Raw genomic sequence first — 17,583 nt, 5'->3', positions numbered from 1 at the left:
TGTATGTGAATACATTTAAAATCAGTGGCAACACCATAATATAAAATATGAACAACAGACTGTTCTTCTCTTTGGGTTGTATATTTTCTGTGGATTTGTTCAGCAATGGCGATAGATATTTTCTTATCAACCTGTTCAGAGATGACATGGCACACCTTTGAAGCAGGTTGGAACCTGAATGGAGGTATCCTTGCCCAGAGGTAGAGTCACTATCACTGTGCCACAAGAGCCTTCAATGAGCTCCTGATGAAGGGCCCCTGCCCAAAACATCGATTCTCCTGCTCCTCGGATGCTGTCTGATCTGTTGTGCTTTTCCCGCGCCCCATTCTCAACTGCTTGTATTCAATGTAGAGCTTACTTTATATATCGGATGTTAATCTTTAAAAAGAGCTATTTGGAGTTCAGTGACTGACATGTAAATAGTGATTAGCAGATGAGAACAAATCGACATCCATTAAAATCACTTTCCAGTGTTCTGAGAGTTGCATGATACAATCAATAGAGAAATTGTTCATTAATCACTGTGATCAGTCTCCTTTAATTAGTCTAAAGCAAACATAGGCACGAGTTAAGATGAACCACATGGGTGGAAAGCCTTGGAAACCATAAGACAAAAGTTATTTGTTCCTTAAACTTCTTTGACAAGCAGTTATAGAAATATTTGGAAGGAGTCTTACCTCGGCAGCTATCTCTCTGCTCCTCATAGCCAGCACTACAGACACATTTCCCAATGGGAACAAGCCATTCCCCCTCTGCACTGCAATACATCTTCGGTGTATCTCTCTCCTCGCTGTGGTCCACACACTGACCTTGTACCTCTACCAGAGAGGACGAGTCAGCACCAGTCACTGCATCGGGAAAGACAGCCAGATTCTGTATCATGGCCGGGCATTTCTTGTAGTAAACCCTCACTGACACAATCGCAATGCAAGCTCCTATATCCTGGAAAGCCAGGTAGACACCTTTCTTGTTGAGCGGACCCACTCCACGAACTTCAGTGTTTAATTTCAGTCTTCGGACTCCCAAGTCGACATTGGTGAAGCTTTCATCAGCGGCCACTGTGTCAATCTTCACAAACTGGTTCTCCCAGATATTGCTGCCAATGTCCCTGTCTGATTCAAAGTAATACAGGTTGAAGGTCTCCTTGCAGGTCCCCACAACCCCTGGCATACTGTTGCAGTCTCGCAAAGTGAACTTTATTTCAATGTATATTCGACGTGCCCCATTCCGCTGGAGCCAATTAGTCCTTAACCAGTTGTTCTGATTTGGAGACATGACATTGCAGACTTGATAGGTGTGGATTGGAGTGAAGTACTCATCCATTTCACTGATAGCATCCCACTGTAAAGGAAAATCATAGGATGTAAGAACACATATAAAATCAGTCCTTCACAAAAAGAATATTGTTCATAACTCAGCCTTGGTATGAGATTTTTTTGCTTTTGTAGAAATATTTTCTGAAGGAGAAGACTGAGGCAGGCTCCTGATATTTAAGGAGAGTCACAGAGTGATGTGATGTGTACTACATTGGAACACATGCACATATCCAAACATGCACATTCCCAAATATACAATATTCTCCTCAGGTAATGTTTGTGATCTGTGTCTATCAGAGCTGTGGAACATCATACAAGGTACCATAAAAAAGGCAACAACTCACCAAACCTTCTGCATGTTGGCTGTTTGAAAGGGTTAATTATTATATTACTCCCAATTCATTGGCCTTGCCCCATAGCTCTACAATTATCCCTCAGTCAAGTATATATTCAATTCCCTTTGAAAATTACCAGTGAATCTGCCTCCAGCATTCTTTAATAGCAGCATCTTTCAAATTATAATAAATCATTTTACAAAACTTTGTCGTCATTTCACCTCTTGCCCTACACCACACAGAATTTCATCAGCTCTATGACTGCTGGTTTCCTCAGGTCATCCAAACCTCCCTGAAGTGACTGTTCTCACTGTTTACTACACTTTCAAGTTTTACCTCATCGACAGATTTTAAAATTTTGTCCAAAATTGCCAAGTCGAAGATATTGATGTGAACGATAAAACAGCAGTGGCTACGTACTGAAACTTGCAAAATATTAGAGGATATCTCCTTCCAGTCTATAATATAGCCATTCACCACACCTCTATTTTCTAATGGGCTAAGTTTATAACAATGCTATCACTATCCATTTAATTTTGGGTTTCAATTTTGCTAAAAGAAGTTGAATATGTGGCATTTATCAAACTCTTTTTGAAAAACTACATACGCATCAACTGTACGGACCTCTTTGACACCCTCTTATCTTATAAAGAAACTCAATCAAGTTATTTAAACATAATGAGAATACCAAGGACTAGGTTAATGGGCTTGAACAGATTAAGGAAGTGGATGTGCTGGAAATTCTGGGAAGCATCAAGATAGATAGGTCCCCAGTGCCGGTCCAGATGTATCCAAGGTTACTATGGGAAGTGAGAAATGAGATTGCTGCGCCTCTGGTTAAAGACAGGATTCTTGGCAGTGTGGAGAAATAGCAGGATCTTGGGGTCCATGCACATAGATCCCTCAAAATTGCCCCCCAAGTTGATAGGGTTGTGAAGAAGGTTTATGGTGTTTTGGTTTTCATCAATGGGGGACCGAGTTTAAGAGCTGCAAGGTTTTGCTGCAGCTCTATAAAACCCTGGTTTAGTCCACACTTGGAATATTGTGTCCAGTTCTAGTCATCTCATTAGAGGAAGGATGTAGATGCTTTAGAGAGGGTGCAGAGGAGATTTACCAGGATACTGCTGCCTGGATTGGAGGGCTTGTCTTATGAAGAGAGGTTGAGTGAGCTCTGGCTTTTCATACTGGAGAGAAGAAGGAATAGAGGTGACTTGATAGAGATGTACAAGGTAATGAGAAGCATAGATAGAGTAGATGGCCAGAGACTTTTCCCCAAGGCAGAAATGGCTGTCACAAGGGGTGATAATTTTAAGGTGATTGGTGGAAAGTATAGGGGAGATGTCAGAGGTAGGTTCTTTATGCAGAGAGTGGTGGGTGCATGGAATGTACTGGCAGCAGTGGTAGTGGAGTCAGAGACATTAGGGACATTTAAGTGACTGCTGGACAAGCACATGGATGGCAGTAAATTGAGGGGTGTGTAGGTTAGGTTGATCTTAGATTAAGATAAATGCTCGACACAACATCGTGGGCCGAAGGGCCTGTACTGTTCTATGTTCTATGTTCTATTTGTCCTTAACAAATCCATGCTGGCTCTGCTATATTAATCCACATCTGTTTGTAAGTGTCTCGAAGAATTGTACTTCTCAAAGAAACCCTGGTATATTTGTTGATAAGTCACTGAAGCTAATATGCAGGTGCAGCAAGCTATCCATGAAGGCTGATAGAATATTAGCCTTTTTTCAAAGAAGGTTTGAGTACAGTTGCATGCAAAGTCTTGGTTCTATTGTATAGGAGCTTGCCTAGTTCACACTCTGTACTGTGTGCAGTTTTGGTCTCCTTTTCTCCGGAAAGATATCATTGCTGAGAGAGAGTGCAATGAAGGTTCATCAGACTTGTGCCTTGGATGTCAGAACTGTCCTGTGAAGACTGGAGAAACTGGACTTGTATTATCTAGGATTTCAAAGAATGAAAGGCGATCTCATTGACATAGACATAGACAGGGTCGATGCATGTAAGATGTTTCCATTGGTTGGGGAGTTTTGAAATAGGTGTAACAGTTTAGAAGTAAGACAGATGCCACTTCGGTCTGAAATGAAGAGAAATGTTTGTACTCAGAGGGATGTAAATCTGTGAAATTCTCGACCAGAGAATGCTGTGGAAGCTCAGTATATTTAATGTAGAGATTGACAGATTCTTGATTACCAATGATGGGCAGTTTTATGGGGATGGGGTGGGTAAAATGTTCAATTAGGTATATTGTACTGAATGGTGGGGGCTGGCTTGACAGGCTGAATGGCCTACTCGCTATCAACTATCCACCCCCATGCCAAACATCTGGCAGTAATTAGTGGTTTTATCGCCCTTATTTTTAAACAAAGTTATGACATTTGCAATCCTCTGGCCCCATGTCAGTGTCTTAGGAAGATTGTTCAACACCTCTACATTTTTCACCCTCATATTTCTTAGCAACCTAGGATGAATCCCATCTGCACTGGGTGACTCATCGACTTTAAGTATTACCAGTCTTTCTACTACACTTCTGAAGACATTTGTCCCAATATCCCAGTGATATCTTTGCTTTTTGTAGGTTTGGAAAGATCATCTTCTTTTATAACTACTCCTGCACATTATTGACTAAGTACTTCAGCAAACTGAATAATTGATTCAGTCTGTTCCACCATTCATTATTGCTGATCTGTAACCCAACTCCATATACCTTACCCACATTGATCCTTACTTTTGGACAACAAAAATTAATCAATGTCAGGTTGAAATTTATCAATTGATTTGGCATCATCTGCAATGATATTTGCAAATGTCATTTTCTTCTCCAAGTTCACTCCTGAAAGATTTGACTGAAAGTTTTAGAGTCTGTTGCCTCTACCGTGACTCCTCAACTCGCCTTTCCCTGCTTACCTTTTCAAGTGCATTAAAATCATTACACTTCCAGACCCTTTCAGTTCCAAAGGCATATTGGACTCAAAACATTAACTGTTTCTTTCTCCACGGATGCTGCCACTCCTGCTGAGTTTCTCCAATACTGGCTGATTTCATCTTCAGCATTCACAGTATTTTGCTTTTATTTAAATAGTGGGCGGCACGGTGGCACAGTGGTTAACACTGCTGCCTCATAGCGCCAGAGACCCGGGTTCAATTCCCGCCTCAGGCGACTTACTGTGTGGAGTTTGCACATTCTCCCCGTGTCTGCGTGGGTTTCCTCCGGGTGCTCCGGTTTCCTCCCACAACCCAAAGATGTGCAGGTCAGGTGAATTGGCCATGCTAAATTGCCCGTGGTGTTAGGTAAGGGGTAAATGTAGGGGTATGGGTGGGTTACGCTTCGGCGGGTCGGTGTGGACTTGTTGGGCCGAAGGGCCTGTTTCCACACTGTAAGTAATCTAATCTAATCTAAAAAAAAATACCTTCCCTATATCTACCCTACCTGCTCCCCTCAATCTCTTGAGAATTTTTATCAAATCACCCCTAACCTGGTAAAATTCCAAAGAATGCAAACTCAGTTTGCAATTTCATAGTAATTTAACTCTCACCGTCCAGTAACATTCTGGTCAATCTACCCTTTCTGCCCATGGCAGTGTACCTGTATTCAGAACTGCTCCAGACGCATTTAGAGGACTTTGTACAGATACTGTGGTGTAGTTTGAAGTACCTCCACATTTGGAAAGCACCATATCCTATCTTCCTTATGTCGAAAGTAGCCTCACATTACCTATAGTAGCATCAATTGTGTTGCTGATTCACTCCATCTATAATGATTTCTTTGCAATGTCACACTTCCATCTATATTTCTTACATACAATTTCTTATATGTCTTTGTATCATCAGCAAATTTGGATATTTGACTTTCCACATTGTTATCAACTCATTAATAAATATGACACATTCTTAAGCTCCTAGCAGGTCCTTTTAGGAGCTCATTAATCTGAGGGCCTGCCCATTATCCTTAGGGTCTGTTTCCTGTAGCTCAGCAAGATTTCAAAGCAAGTCAACAACTTGCCTTCAGTTCCATGCATTCAACTTTGAGTAACAGTTTCTTTGAGGGACATCATCAAATGTCTCATAGAAGTCCATGTAAATTCCATTCATAGAAATACCCTAGCCACTACTTTAATCAATGCAACTGGGCACCAATCCATTTACCCATCATCCCACATTCTTACATATTTGGTATGGGTGGCACAGTGGCTCAGTGGTTCGCACTGCTGCCTTACAGTGCTAGGGACCCGGTTCAATTCCAGCCTCGGGCAACTGTCTGTGTGGAGTTTGGACGTTTGCCCCTGGTCTGCATGAGTTTCCTCTCACACTCCAAAGATATGCAGGTCAGGTGAATTGGCCATGCTAAATTGCCCATAGTGTTAGGTGCATTAGTTAGGGGTAAATGTAGGGGAATGGGTGTGGGTTGGTTACTCTTCGGAGGGTCAGTGTGGACTTATTGGCTGAAGAGCCTGTTTCCATGCTGTAGGGAATCTTAAAAATAATTCCATAACTCATTTTTCACCCCAACTCTACTAACGTACCTAGCACCGGAACCTCTTCATCCACCTGGCTCCCGAATCTCTCACTCCCTGGTATTTTAACCCTTCACTCACCGAGCACCCTAACCTCTCATCTTGCTGGCATGCTAACCCTTCACCTACCTGGCACTCCTCAAAAAAATTCATATTCAGTCACCCTTATCTTAGAAGGAAGACTAGTAATTTCCCAACAACAGATGTTAGGCTACATGACCTACAATTCCATGAGGGACCCATCCCTTTCTTACACATGGAATGGCATTCAAAATTTTCCAATGAAAAACAACAGTTCCCAAATTGTAAGAAATGTAGAAAATGATAGTCAGACATCTACAATGTTTTCATTGATTCTTTCAAACTCGTGGGTGGCTTCTGGTGATTTTTCACTTCTTCGTGCACAATTTTCTTCATAATTGGTATTTGCAATTGTCAATTTTGCCAAGTTTCTGATTCAATATTCGTTTCCTTGGGTTGTCTGACATGTTAACCTCTTCCTCTGCTGTAAATATTGACAGAAAGTAATTATTCAGCATGTTGGCCACTTCCTTGTTTTAATTAACACCATCACAGGAGTTCACAATGCTCCTGACTAACCCCAATTTTCTCAATATAATTGTTTAAAACAGTGTTGATTTTAATATCCCTTGCAAATTTCATTTCATACTCCCTTGTTGTAGCTCTCAGTGTCTCTTTTGAAAACAATTTTATATTCTCTGTATCTTTCCCATTCACCAGAATCAATGCTTTCCAAGAAAAAATGATTTTTAAAAAAATTTACGGTAGTCCCATGTTATGTCTTGCCTCTCTCGTTATCCATGACTGTCATTTTTGGCAAATAAAGCACTTACATCTTGAGGTTATAAACTAGTTCTGCATCATATTAAACTTTTTTTCAACATCACAAACTATTCACGAGCACTACTTTAGCCAGTTACAGATTCAAGAATTTTCTGCAGACAGTCACTCTCATATCACATTGATATGAAGCTCATTAAAATCTACGATGTGAGTCACTGTTTTGCATTAATTTCTGGCATTTACAGTTATTTTCTGATTACATTTGCAATGAAATGAATACCTTCCAAAAGCCAAGCCCATGCTAATGTAAGTTACTGTCTTGGTGAGCACCTTATAATAATATTAATTTAGGTACTTTAAAACACATATTTTCATTTATTTAATGTATTAATTATCTTTATAATTTATAATACACAAACCTAAATGATTTTCTAATGATTCTGCAATGCTGCTTCATCGCTGTTTAGTTCATGTTGATTTGGTATCTGGTATTGTACTAATTTCTGAGTCTTAAAATATGATTTTATTGGAAACTAATTTGAAAAAGCTGTTCCAGGATATATTGTTGAAGAAAATTATTTGATATACCCAACAAATTCACTCTCAAGCTCTCAGCTGCTTGTTTGCTTATTATAAAGTTTTTAAAAGCGAAAATCTCCCATGAAATCAGTCTGCCTTTCCTTAATGGTTGTTGAATCTCTGTATTTACATAATATGTCACTTACAGCTGCTCCAAATGGCCTCAGCTCAACTCTAAGATCTTAAATCTTATTTAGTTCATAACTCCATATAAAGTCTCCACTACCTAATTATCTCCTGTCATGTCATCTCCACACAGCCTCCTGGTACAACATGCCATGATCCACAATCTCGCTGTCACTCCAAGTCTCCATACTTGCTCTCAAGGTAAAAAGTACATTTTCACTGTTGGATAGGAATGATTCCTGTGGTCTTCCTTCTTTATCCCCTTTGGTCACAATCTGTTGCACCTACACCATTTTCAACCTATCCCAATCCCTTATGTGTTGCAGGGTCTGTAGCTCCCACTGCAGCTGAATGACCAGACCCAGTGATATTTGAGATGGAGGCATAGCTGTCTAAAAACTACCACACACCACAGTCCACAAACACAACATGTGCTTTCATAGCTTAATCAAAATTGTTTATATCAATTACATCTTTTTTCTCATTGACCTGTATTTTTTTCTTCATGTCTACACTTTAAATTGTACCAAGGACAAAAACACTGGATAAAATGCTACTACCTCAACACTGTTGAGTTTATTCTCGATCACGTATGATTGAAGTGAAAGATCTAAAGAGTATGACCGGAAACCATAGGATCACATTCAATAACAACCTCCAGCACTGATCCTATTGGAGTTTGCAATGTTGATGAAATAAAGTTTAATTGCCTTTTGTTGGTATTGATGTCTTTTGGTAACAATAAAAGCAGAGGTAATATAGGAATGTTACAATTTTAAAGAAAGGGATAGAAAGACATGCACAAGCTCAAACAAAAATAGTTAACTGGAGCAGATCTCAATGGCTCTAATTTCTGGGTGACATCCTGAACCAAAGCCACAACTTCCTTGGTGATGGAAGGGTTAAAGAGTAATGTGGAGCAGAGAATGGCACTTATTTTGTCCTTTGCACAAAATTCCCATTCTCACCCAATTCCTGGCTTTTGCACTCTTTTCTCCTCCCACCCATGCCTTTGTATCTTTGTTTTGCTCCATTTTGTTCATTATTTGACCTAATTTTCTTTATTGCTCCTTTAAAATGAATATACTCATTTGATTCTTCTTTCTGTCAACCAAATTCAGTCAATAAATTCTTGTGCTGACGTTTTCATCCCACTTATTTCCTTTGCTATCTCTCCTTTAAATGTTTTAAATTTAACCTGATATGAACCAATTATCAAGCTGACACCTGTCCTTTGATTTCTGATCCATCCTACTCTCTAATTCCATCATTTAGGGAGTTCCAGTATTGATTGGTCTCCCTTTCCCTCTTATAGGAATCTACCTTGATGTATCCAAGCCATCTCCACTTTCAAGATCACCAATTCATTACTTTTCATTTCAGAGCAGGACTCGAATTTGACCTGCACCAGATCCCTTTGCTAAAGTTAGTTATTTTCCTGTTTTCTTCTGGATCATGTAGAGAAACACATTTCTGCTACTGAACATTTCAAAAAGATGGTAGTATCTCTCAATTCTGCTCTTTTTCTGCCAAAATGCATCTTCTCGCATCAAGACAATAAAATTATAGCATCTCTACAGTGTGGAAACAGGCTATTTGGCCCAACAAGTCCATGCCAACCCTTCAAAAGGTAATCCACCCAGACTCATTCTCCTACCTTATTATGAGACATTTACCCCTGACTAATGCATCTAATCTATTCTTCCCTGAACACTATGAGCAATTTAGCATGGCTGATTCACCTAACCTGTACATCTTTTGATGTGGGAGGAAACCCATGCAGACATGAGGAAAATGTGCAAACTCCACACAGACAGTTTCCTGAGGCTGGAATTGAACCTAGGTCCCTGGTTCTATAAGGCAGCAGTGCTAAGCACTGAGCCACCGTTCCACCTCATTGTATCTCAATGCTGGGACTGATTATTGAAGAAGTAAAGCCTTAAATAAATTCAATTATGGCTTGAATACAAAATTCAATACTACTGTGAACTCACAGTAAACACTTTCCAAATGTGCATATAACCCTGTTGCTTACTGGGCTATTGGAATGACATCATTGACCTGATGCATTTCTCTATGTCCCAAACACTGTCTGGGAGGCTAACTTGGTGTGCGGGTGGTCATACATACAGCTGTAGACCACAGGCCACCCACAGGCAATATGACCAACTCTCCAAGACAGCACAGGGCTCTTCAGTTTAAAATCATCTATTATCTTCTAATGAAACAATTCAATCTTATTTTGCCAGATTTACAGATTGACCACATTACCAATACAATTGCTGCACAACGATGAATGAAAGCACACGGCTCATATAAAATTAGTGTTTGATAAGTTATTCTCAAAATTGGATGTGCTAACTGTGATTTTTTTCAGTTGTGTACATGATAAACCCAATCTCCCAGAACTGTTGTTGCGCTCACTTTAAAATTGTACAGGTCTGTCTCTTCTCAGTCCTTCTAACAACATATATCATTTCTCTGCATCAAATATTATCTGCCATGTTCTGCCACTTTTAGTAGTCAACCTAATCAGTGTTTCTCAACCATTTACTGGATAGGACCCCAGTTCAATGCCTCAGACATTATTGATGAGATCCCACAGCGAAGGCCTGAGAGTGGTTGGGGTGTATCGGAGTTATTGTGAGTGTGGAGGAACAGGGTAAAGAGTCTTGTGTTGCTGAGCATTACCTCAATTACCTCAGAGATAAAAAAGGTCAGCATATGAGTACAACCTTTAATAACAAAAACAGAAAGCACTGGAGGAACTCAGTGGGTCTGGCAGCATCCATGATTGATGAACCCAGAGTTAATGTTTGGAGTCTAGTGGCTCCTGGTCAGAGTTACTGACAAACTCGAGGCGAAATGTTAACTTTACTTCAATTTCTCGCTCTCTCTCTCTCTCCATAGATACTGCCATACCTGCTGATTTTTTCTAGCACTTTGATTTGGTGTTAGATTTATAGCATCCATAGATTTGTTTGTTTTCATTTTAATAAGAGGTAAAAAAAAAGTACTTTGAATATATGAAAATGTCTTTTTCTGAACTATTTTGTGAACATTTTATGTTACTCACTGAGCCTGACACTACATATGGTCTTGCAGTGTGATTACAGTGAACTTGTTGCTGGGAAAGCTCTGCTTTTCGATGTTGGGGTATTCACGTAGCTTTCCACCCACAAAGCCTTGTGAACCAGCATCAAGTATTAGCTATCTGGCTTCATACTTTCGTGAAGAGAGGGGAGGCCCTTCAGCGTTCTTTGTATTTGACTAAAACACTTGTGTACCTGGACTCAGGAAAAGTCTCGGGGTATTTACAACACGATCCTTGTTTTGTTTTCATTTCCAAGGGAGCTGGGAGCCTCGTTGCTGGAGGGAGAAACTGTGTTAAAACCTTCGCCTGCTGTGTTAAATGCAAGTTGCTGGTCATGGTCAACATGGTTCCCAGGCTTTCAGCTTCATGTTAGGGAAGTACTTGGCCCTTGAGGAATTTGGGAATCTTTTTCACAGAGGAGCGACTTCCATGCCCAAACCCTCAGATCACTGTATGGCCTACCACCCTCACATCCTCCAATTGGCATTCCTGTTGATTGATGTGCTCCTGGATTTTTACAACAAATACTAAAACTGGTTGGTTGAGCTCATTCATGCCCAGCTCTCCCCTTACAGAAAATAATAAACTGGGAAAGAGTGTGCACTTTTAATCTCATAACGAATGGACAGAAAGTCATTGATGAACTTACTGAAGATGGTTGGGCCTTGGAGACTACACTGAGGAACTGTGGGCTGTTATGCAATGGTAATGTCTTACCTCTGAGCCAAGAGGTGTCGGTTCAAGTCCCATCTGCTCCAGGTGTTTATAGTAACTTCTCTGAACAGATTGATCAGAAAACATCTATCCTGAGGATCTGCTGCTGAGATGACTGACCTCCAATAACCACCATCACCATCCTGTGTGCCCAATATGACTCCAACCAATGGAGAACCTTTCCCTGATTCTCTAAGATTCGGTTTCACTAGGGATCCTCAATGCCACGCTCTTTCAACTAGGGACTTGATGTAAAAGGCTGTCAGTCCCACCTCACCTCTGGAGTTTAGCTGTTTTGTTCATGTTTAGACCAAGGCTATTAATGAGGTCAGGAGCTGAGTGGCTGTAGTAAAATCTGAACTGGGCATCTGTGAGCAGGTTACTGCTGAGCAAGTGCCATGTCATTGCGCTGTTGCTGACTCTTCCATTGCTTTCCTGATGGCTGACCATGGACTGATGGAGCATTGGCTGGTTTGGATTTGTCCTTTTTTGTGTGTACAGGACATACCTGGGCAATTCGCCACATTTTCCAGTAGTGTCGTAGCCTAATTGACACAGCTTGATGAGGATGTATCTGATTCTGGAGCACAAATCTTCAGAGATATTAAAAAATGTTGTCAGGGCCCATAGCCTTTCCAGTATCCAGTGCTTCCAACTATTTCTTGACATCCCGTGGAGTGACTCAAATTGGCTGAAGACTGGCAACACTTGGGATCACTGGAGGAGGCTGAAATAGATCATTCACTCAGCATTTCTAGTTGAAGGCTGTTGCTATTGCTTCAACTATATCTTTTACATTGATGTTATTTACCCTTCAAGTAGCAATACCATCCAGTCATTATTACAGTACATGCACTTTCTGTGCATGAATTGCTACTTTAGAAGAATGACTACATTTTAAAAATTTCAATTAGTTGAAAAGCATGTTGGATGCTCGATAAATGCAATTCATTCCCATAAGGTCCTTACTTTCAGGATTTTTGTCTTTTGCCTCTTGGTTTGCAAAATTATCCCTACCTCCTTCAATGTCACCCCCTTCTGGCATAGCTGAGAAGTGCATCTTTAAAAATTGACATAAGCTCAATTGGAAGTTGAGTCTCTTCACTCTACTGTGAAATAGTATCTTTCTGGAATGCCTCATTCACTAGCAATTCCTGAAATTTACAAGTTTTAAACAATACTTTGATGTGTTGTGATGATAATATAACATCTGGGACCTCAGTAAACAGTTGGACAAACAGAGAAACAGAGACTAATTTGAGACAGTCTGGGTACAGCACAAAGTTAAAAAGAGGTTAAATAAGATGGAATTATGAGAGAAAAAAGACAAAGTAAAAGTGACGTATGAATTTTAAAAATCTCTAATATGTTTTGTTCATTCATTGGATGTAACTGGCTAGACCAGCATTGCACACCCCTAAACATCCAGACAGCAATTGAAAGACTCAAAGCACATTGCTGTGAGTCTGGAATCACTTGTAGACCTGGCTAGGCTTCCGTACTCAAAGGACCATGAATGAACAAGTTGGGTCTTTACAACAATTGGTCAATGGTTACATGGTCGCCAGTAGGTTTGCTCTTCATTCCAGATTTTTTTGATTAGAATTGAAATTTCTCCATCTGCCATGGTGAGATTTCAACCGATATCCACAGAACATTACCCTGAATTCTATTATTAGTCCAGTGGCATTCATGCAACACTACAGTCTTCACAAGACTAAACTATCAGCGGAATAAGATTCATAATTTAAACTGGATGGACCAACTGGCATCATCACTACTGTGGGAGGATATTCCTGGGAATACATTCAGGGAAGTTATTGGGGAAATAAATAGTGACATCTTGATAAATGCCCATGCTATAGAGGAGGAGGTGCTAAACATATTCAAACGCATAAAGATGAATAAATCCCTGGGAACTGCTCAGGTGTACTCTAGAACTCTGTGGGAAGCTAAGGAAGTGAGTGCTGGGCCCCTCGCTGAGATATTTCTATCATCGATAGTCACAGGTGAGGTGCCAAGAAACTGGAGGTTGGCTAATGTGGTGTCACTATTTAAGAAAGGTGGTAAGGAAAAGCCAGGGAACTACAGAGTGATGAACCTAACATGGGTCATGGGCAAGTTGTTGGAGGGGATCCTGAGGACAGGAAATACATGTATTTGGAAAGGCAAGAACTGATTAAGGAGAGTCAAAATGGCTTTATGCATGGGAATTCATGGCTCATTAACTTGTTTGGGTGTTTTGAAGAATTAACAAAGAGGATTGATGAGGGCAGAGAGGTGAACATTATCTATATGGACTTCAGTAAAGTGCCTCACAAGGTGCCTCACAGTAGACTGGTTAGCAAGGTTAAATCATACAGATTAGAGGGAGAATCATTGGATACCGAACTGGCTTGAGGATAGAAGACAGAGGGTGGTGGTGGAGGGTTGCATTTCAGGCTGGAGGCCTGTGACCAGTGGAGTGCCACAAGGTTCAATGCAGGGTCCACTGTTTTTTGTCATTTATATAAATTATTTGGATGTGAACGTAGGAGGTATGGTTAGTAAGTTTGTAGTTGACAGTAAGGTTGGAGATGTACTGGACAGTGAAGAAGGTTACCTCAGAGTACAATAGGGTCTTGATCAGATTGGCCAATGGGCTAAGGAATGGCAGACGGAGTTTAAGTTAAGTAAATGTGAGGTGCTGCATTTTGAAAAGGCAAATCAAGGTAGGAGTTACATATTTAATGGTAAAGTCCTGGGAAGTGTTGCTGAACAAAGAGACCTTGGAGTGCAGGTTTATAATTCCTTGCAGGTAGACAGGAAAGTGAAAAAGGCGATTGGTATGCTTGCCTTTGTTGGTTAGTGCATTGTTTATAGGAGTTGGGTGGCCATGTTGCTGTACAGGACATTGGTTAGGCCACTATTGGAATACTGCGTTCAATTTGGTCTCCCTATTATAGGAAGGATGTTGTGAAACTTGAAAGTGTTCAGAAAAGATTTGCAAAGATGATGCCTGGGTTTAAGGGCTTGAGCTGTAGGGAGAGGCTAAATAGACTGTGGCTGTTTTCCCTCAAGTGTCGGATGCTGAGGGGTGACCTTATAGAGGTTTATAAAATCATGAAGGACAGGGACAGAGTAAGTAGACAAGGTGATTTCACAGGAGTGGAGGAGGCCAGAACTAGAGGACATAAGCTTAAGGTGAGAGAGGAAAGATTTTAAAAGGCATCTAAGAGGCAACTTTTTCACATGCATGGTGTATGGCCAGATGGAGTGGTGCAGGCTGGTACAATTACAACATTTAAAAGGCATCTGGACAGGTATGTGAATAAGAAGCATTTAGAGGGATGTGGGCAAAATGTAAATAGGACTGGATTAGGTTGGGATATCTGATCAGCATGGACGAGTTGGACCAATGGGTCTGTTTCCATGCTGTATAATTCTATGACTCTAGGCAGCAGAAATGACAACAACAAAACCAGCTGTCAAACCCCACAAAGTCCTCCTTCACAATATCCGTGCCAAAACTGAGAGAGCTATCTTACAGATGTGGCAACTAACAGCCAGGCATAGTCATACTCATTGAATCATACCTTATACACAAAACATTCTACTTTTGCGAACCCCAAAACCTGCCTCAAGCCAGAACATATAAAGCTATAAGATATAGGAACAAAATTAGGCCATTCAGCCCATTGTGTCTACTCTGCCATTCGCTCATGGCTGATATGTTTCTCAACCCCATGTTCCTGCCTTCTCTCTGTAACGCTTGATCCCTTTACTATTCCCAGATTGAGATCACCTGTGGCATAATGGTGTATTGGAAGGAAAGAGTTCCCTGGGAGTCCACAACATTGACTCTGGATTCCATAAAATTTCATACCATCAAGGTAAACATGGGCAAAGAAATCTTCCAAGTAATGAATCAGTATTCATACATGGAGGAAGTACAATGTGATAAGGACACAAAATATACTCTATGTGGACAACGTCCATGTCCATCACCAGGAATGGCTGGGCAACTGCTCTGCTCCGAAATGACATTGCCATAGACTGGGTCTGCAGCAGGTGGTGAAGGAACCATCAAGAGGGAAATAACATGCTCAACATCATCCTTACCAATCTGCTGGCTGCAGAAGCATCTGTCCATAACAATCTCGATAAGAGTGACCACAGAACAGTCCTTGGGGAGACACATCAAGGATCCCTCTATCATGTTGTGCTCTCATTGTGCTAAATGGGATAGGCTTCAAACAAACCTAGCAACTCAAAACTGCAGAAATGGAATTGTATTCAACCCAATGTATAGCCAGGAACAGAAATCATGGCCCCAGTGTATTTCCTAGCTAGGGTCCGCAGACCCAACCACAACAAACCCATCCTTGCCAAGCTCTGGGCTTCAGTTATTGATATACGCCCCTGTAATGCCCCTGCTTGGGGGTATGAAGTCACTCAGTGGTGAGATTTAGGGGTCTTTAAAAATGTTAGCTGGATTGTTATCTTTGATAGCCAAGGTGGGTTTTCCACACCCCGTACTTCTCCCACTTTCCTTTGGGATTCATGCTCTGCGCCTCAACAATGAACCATGCATGAAATAAACAAATGTCTTAGATACTGTTTTTCATGAATGGGGTGCGCAGTTTGAAAGTTGGGTGAGAGCCTGACACATGATTTGAAAATACAGTGTAAAAACCCAGCACTGTATGTATGCATGCTCATGATGTGGAGAGGCTGGTGTTGGACTAGGATGGACAAAGTTGAAAATCACACAATACCAGGTTATAGTCCAATAGGTTTATTTGGAAACATTAGTTTTCAGAGTGCTGCTCCTTTATCAGGTAGCTGTTATTATTGTAATACATCTCAGGATGCCCGTTGCAAATATATGTGAACCTTTGTTATGTCAGCACATTTCTTTTCTTTTCTTTTTAATTTATTGATCCCGATTTTGTAATAAAACATTCATCAACAGATACTTTTCTAAACAAAATGAATATTTTTCATTAGGAAATCACGATAAAGTTAAAAATCACACAACACCAGGTTATAGTCCAACAGGTTTAGATTAGATTACTTACAGTGTGGAAACAGGCCCTTCAGCCCAACAAGTCCACACTGACCCTCCGAAAAGCAACCCACCCAGACCCATTCTACCTTTACCCCTTCACCTAACACTGCGGGTAATTTAGCGTGGCCAATTCACCTAACATGGACATTTTGGGACTGTGGGAGGAAACCGGAGCACCCAGAGGAAACTCACGCAGACACGGGGAGAATGTGCAAACTCCACACAGACCACCAGATGAAGGAGCGCTGCTCCGAAAGCTAGTGTGTTTCCAATTAAACCTGTTGGACTATAACCTGGTGTTGTGTGATTTTTAACTTTGTACACCCCAGTCCAACACCAGCATCTCCAAATCAATCTTCAGATAAAGCAAGATTAATTCACAGGAGAGAACTGGAAGATAATGTACTGGCATAATTAAATCATCTTTTCAAATGAACTTATTTATTTCTTATTGTTGTATAATTATTCACGATTGTATCCTTAAATTTGTCATAATTTAGAAAGCAGAATTAATCTGAGGCTGAACATACTCTCCAGAGCAGGACAAGGAGTTGGGAAATGATCTCTGAGGTGCTCTCGCACTACTCATGGTGAAAGGATGCAATTTAATCATAGAATCCCTACAGCATGGAAACAGGATATTTGACCCAACAAGTCCACACCCAACCCGCCAAAGAGCATTACCTCCCCCCAACCTATTGCTGCAATTCTGCATTTCCCATGGCTAAGTGACCTAACCCACACATCACTGGAAATTAAGGGCAATTTAGCATGGCAAATCCACCTAGAAGCACATCTTTGGACTATAGTAGGAAACGAGCTAAAAATGTGTTGCTAGAAAAGCGCAACAGGTCAGGCAGCATCCAAGGAACAGGAGAATCGACATTTCGGGCATAAGCCCTTCTTCAGGAATGAGGAAAGTGTGTCCAGCAGGCTAAGATAAAAGGTAGGGAGGAGGGACTTGGGGGAGGGGCGTTGGAATTGCAAGAGGTGGAGGGAGGTTAAGGTGAGGGTGATAGGCCGGAGAGGGGGTGGGGGCGGA

At 40.9% G+C, this 17,583-nt stretch overlaps 1 protein-coding gene across 3 annotated transcripts in view; it reads right to left on the bottom strand.

Moving 5' to 3' along the window:
• epha8 (eph receptor A8) overlaps positions 1-17,583 on the bottom strand; it is a 523,624-nt gene that overhangs the window by 410,900 nt on the left and 95,141 nt on the right. For all 3 annotated transcript variants that reach the window (XM_043675514.1, XM_043675512.1, XM_043675513.1), the window contains exon 3: positions 678-1,341. In XM_043675514.1, the coding sequence (XP_043531449.1) occupies positions 678-1,341 (664 nt within the window). The remainder of the gene's footprint in view (positions 1-677; positions 1,342-17,583) is intronic.

The sequence above is a fragment of the Chiloscyllium plagiosum genome, chromosome 34 (genome assembly GCF_004010195.1).
Source record: "Chiloscyllium plagiosum isolate BGI_BamShark_2017 chromosome 34, ASM401019v2, whole genome shotgun sequence".
Classification (NCBI taxonomy): Eukaryota; Metazoa; Chordata; class Chondrichthyes; order Orectolobiformes; family Hemiscylliidae; genus Chiloscyllium; species Chiloscyllium plagiosum.
This window is presented reverse-complemented; position numbering and strand designations above follow the sequence as displayed.